Raw genomic sequence first — 2,238 nt, 5'->3', positions numbered from 1 at the left:
CTCTCCCCCTTCCTTTCCTGCTCTCCTCTGTGCAGACTGGCAGGGGATGAAAAGCTGGCAAGTGATCAAAACACCCCACCCACCATCGCTGCCTGTTATCCTCCCCACACGCTCTCTCTCTCTCTCTCTCTCTCTCTCTCTCTCTCTCTCTCTCTCTCAGCATCTGCATTTTTCCTCCCTCCTTCTCTCCCCCTTCCTTTCCTGCTCTCCTCTGTGCAGACTGGCAGGGGATGAAAAGCTGGCAAGTGATCAAAACACCCCACCCACCATCGCTGCCTGTTATCCTCCCCACACGCTCTCTCTCTCTCTCTCTCTCTCTCTCTCTCCACCATTACTCTCCACTTTTTCCTCTCATTAATTCTCCCCAACCTTCTCCCCCCCACCTCTCTCTCTCCCTCCTGTTACCCTTATTTTGCTTCTTTGCTCCCCCGCTGCTTCCAGCTCGTTCAGTCTCTCGTTCCGTTCACCTCTCGTATCCTATACGAGCTCCGTTTTTGGTTCTCAGTCATCCTCCCTTCATCCTTCCTCATCCCATTCTCCTGCTTTCTTTCTCATCTTCTTCACTCATCCTCCTCCCCCCCCTCTCCTCCTCCTCACCTCCACTCCCACGTCTGAGCAGCAGAAGCGGAGTGTGAGAAGCAGAGAGAGGAAACGAGAGAGAGAGCTTGTTGTTAGCGGGCTGAGGCAGAGCTGTCATCAGCTGAGGGATCTGAAGGTCCGTGTGTGCGTCTGTTGGACGTGCGTGCTCGGGTCTGTGCCGAGCCAATTTAGGCTGAGCAGCCTAATCAAAGGGAAGAGGAAACACATACACACAGCAGCCCCCCCAGCCCCCCCCCCATCTCCCTCTGCCTGCCTGTGTTCACTCTAGGGCTGGAAGGAAAACACTGCACATAAACACGAAGCGTTGAGCAGCACGGATGATCTGTGCGAGGTGATCAGCAGGTTACCTGTAAGCTCAGAGATGTGTGCACATGTGAGTGTGAGAGAGGGAAAAAACAGAGGGAAAAAACAGAGGGAAAAAAACTGAGGAAAAACACGATTTTGGTGCTGAATCTGAACAGAAGCCAAATGGGGGCAGTTACACCAGAGAGCGTCAGACTGAAAGAGTCAGGAAAGGAAGGGAAAGGAAACAGAGACGAGCAGTCAGAGGAGACCTCTGCGATGGGCAAAGTGAAGGTGTTACTCTGGGGACGTCAAACAGAAAGAGGGATCGTCAAAGGGAAAGGGGGAAGAGCAAAGCAGCTGGTCTGAGTTCAAGGCTTAAGGCGGCTGGCAGCAAGAGGGCGAACAGGAAAGGAATAGAAGTGCTCCTCTGCCAGCACACCAACACAATTAGATGGTTCCTTCTTTCCCAGAGACGCTGGTCAGCTTCCTCCTGCAGCCAGCTCGCTTTGATGTTTCCACTCAGCAGAGAGGTTCTGAGTGGCCCGTCCACACTCTGCCTGCATCACAATTACAAACCCAAGATTCAAGCACCCCCTTTCAGGCCCAAGTTTGAAACTAAAACCATCTTTAGCTGAAACCGAATGGAGTCGGAGTTGTTTGGGGAAGGGGCTCTGCTCCTCGTGTTTATGACTTCTATCATTTTGTCTTCCTGTCTTTGTAGGATCTGTAAGATATTTCCTGTGATCCACCTTCACGAGCAGAACCATCGCTCTGCCACCCATCCAGCGAGGCAAACACTCGGCTAAAAAAAGAAAAAAACAAAACTAAACACTGCGGCGATGACTGATGATGGACAGGCGTGTTTGGCCAGAGGCGGCACCGACGCAGAGCGAGTTCTGGGGACACCGCTCCGGAGAGTCCAGCTGCTTCCTGAAACTGGACGAGAAAAGTGTTTTGTTGTCRGCGTCCATTTTACTGCGAGGCAGAAAGGGAGGACGCACTGTTTGTTTCTAGCCCAGTGGAAAGTGTTTGAAATGCACAGCGAGGTGTGTGTGTGTGTGTGTGTGTGTTCTGCCTTCGGATAGGCTGCTATCATGCTCAGACAGCTGGCGGTCACTGATTGGACTGAAGCGTCCCTCTGGCCACCATGTCTGCAGGCCAACAGGTGCAGACACGCGTGCTTGAGTTTCTCTATGTGTGTGTGTGTGTGTGTGTGTGTGTGTGTGTGTGTGTGTGTGTGTGTGTGTGTGTGTGTGTGTGTGTGNCCATTGTACTGTCATTCTACAGCCACTCCATCACCGTGTGTCTGAGTGTTCAGAACTGAGGAGATCATCCATCAGAAAAAAAGAAAAA

General features: G+C 52.1%; 1 protein-coding gene across 1 annotated transcript in view; it reads left to right on the top strand.

The window, feature by feature from the left end:
- Nucleotides 1-2,238, top strand: part of rai1 (retinoic acid induced 1) — a 14,020-nt gene extending 11,782 nt beyond the window's left edge. The window contains exon 5 of the mRNA XM_014029886.1: nucleotides 1,607-2,238. Coding sequence (XP_013885340.1) covers nucleotides 1,607-1,615 — 9 coding nt within the window. The 3' untranslated portion in view covers nucleotides 1,616-2,238. The remainder of the gene's footprint in view (nucleotides 1-1,606) is intronic.

The sequence above is a fragment of the Austrofundulus limnaeus genome, unplaced genomic scaffold (assembly GCF_001266775.1).
Source record: "Austrofundulus limnaeus strain Quisiro unplaced genomic scaffold, Austrofundulus_limnaeus-1.0 Scaffold964, whole genome shotgun sequence".
Lineage (NCBI taxonomy): Eukaryota > Metazoa > Chordata > Actinopteri > Cyprinodontiformes > Rivulidae > Austrofundulus > Austrofundulus limnaeus.
The sequence above is the reverse complement of the archived record's forward strand: the minus strand, read 5'-3'. Positions and strand labels throughout refer to the sequence as shown.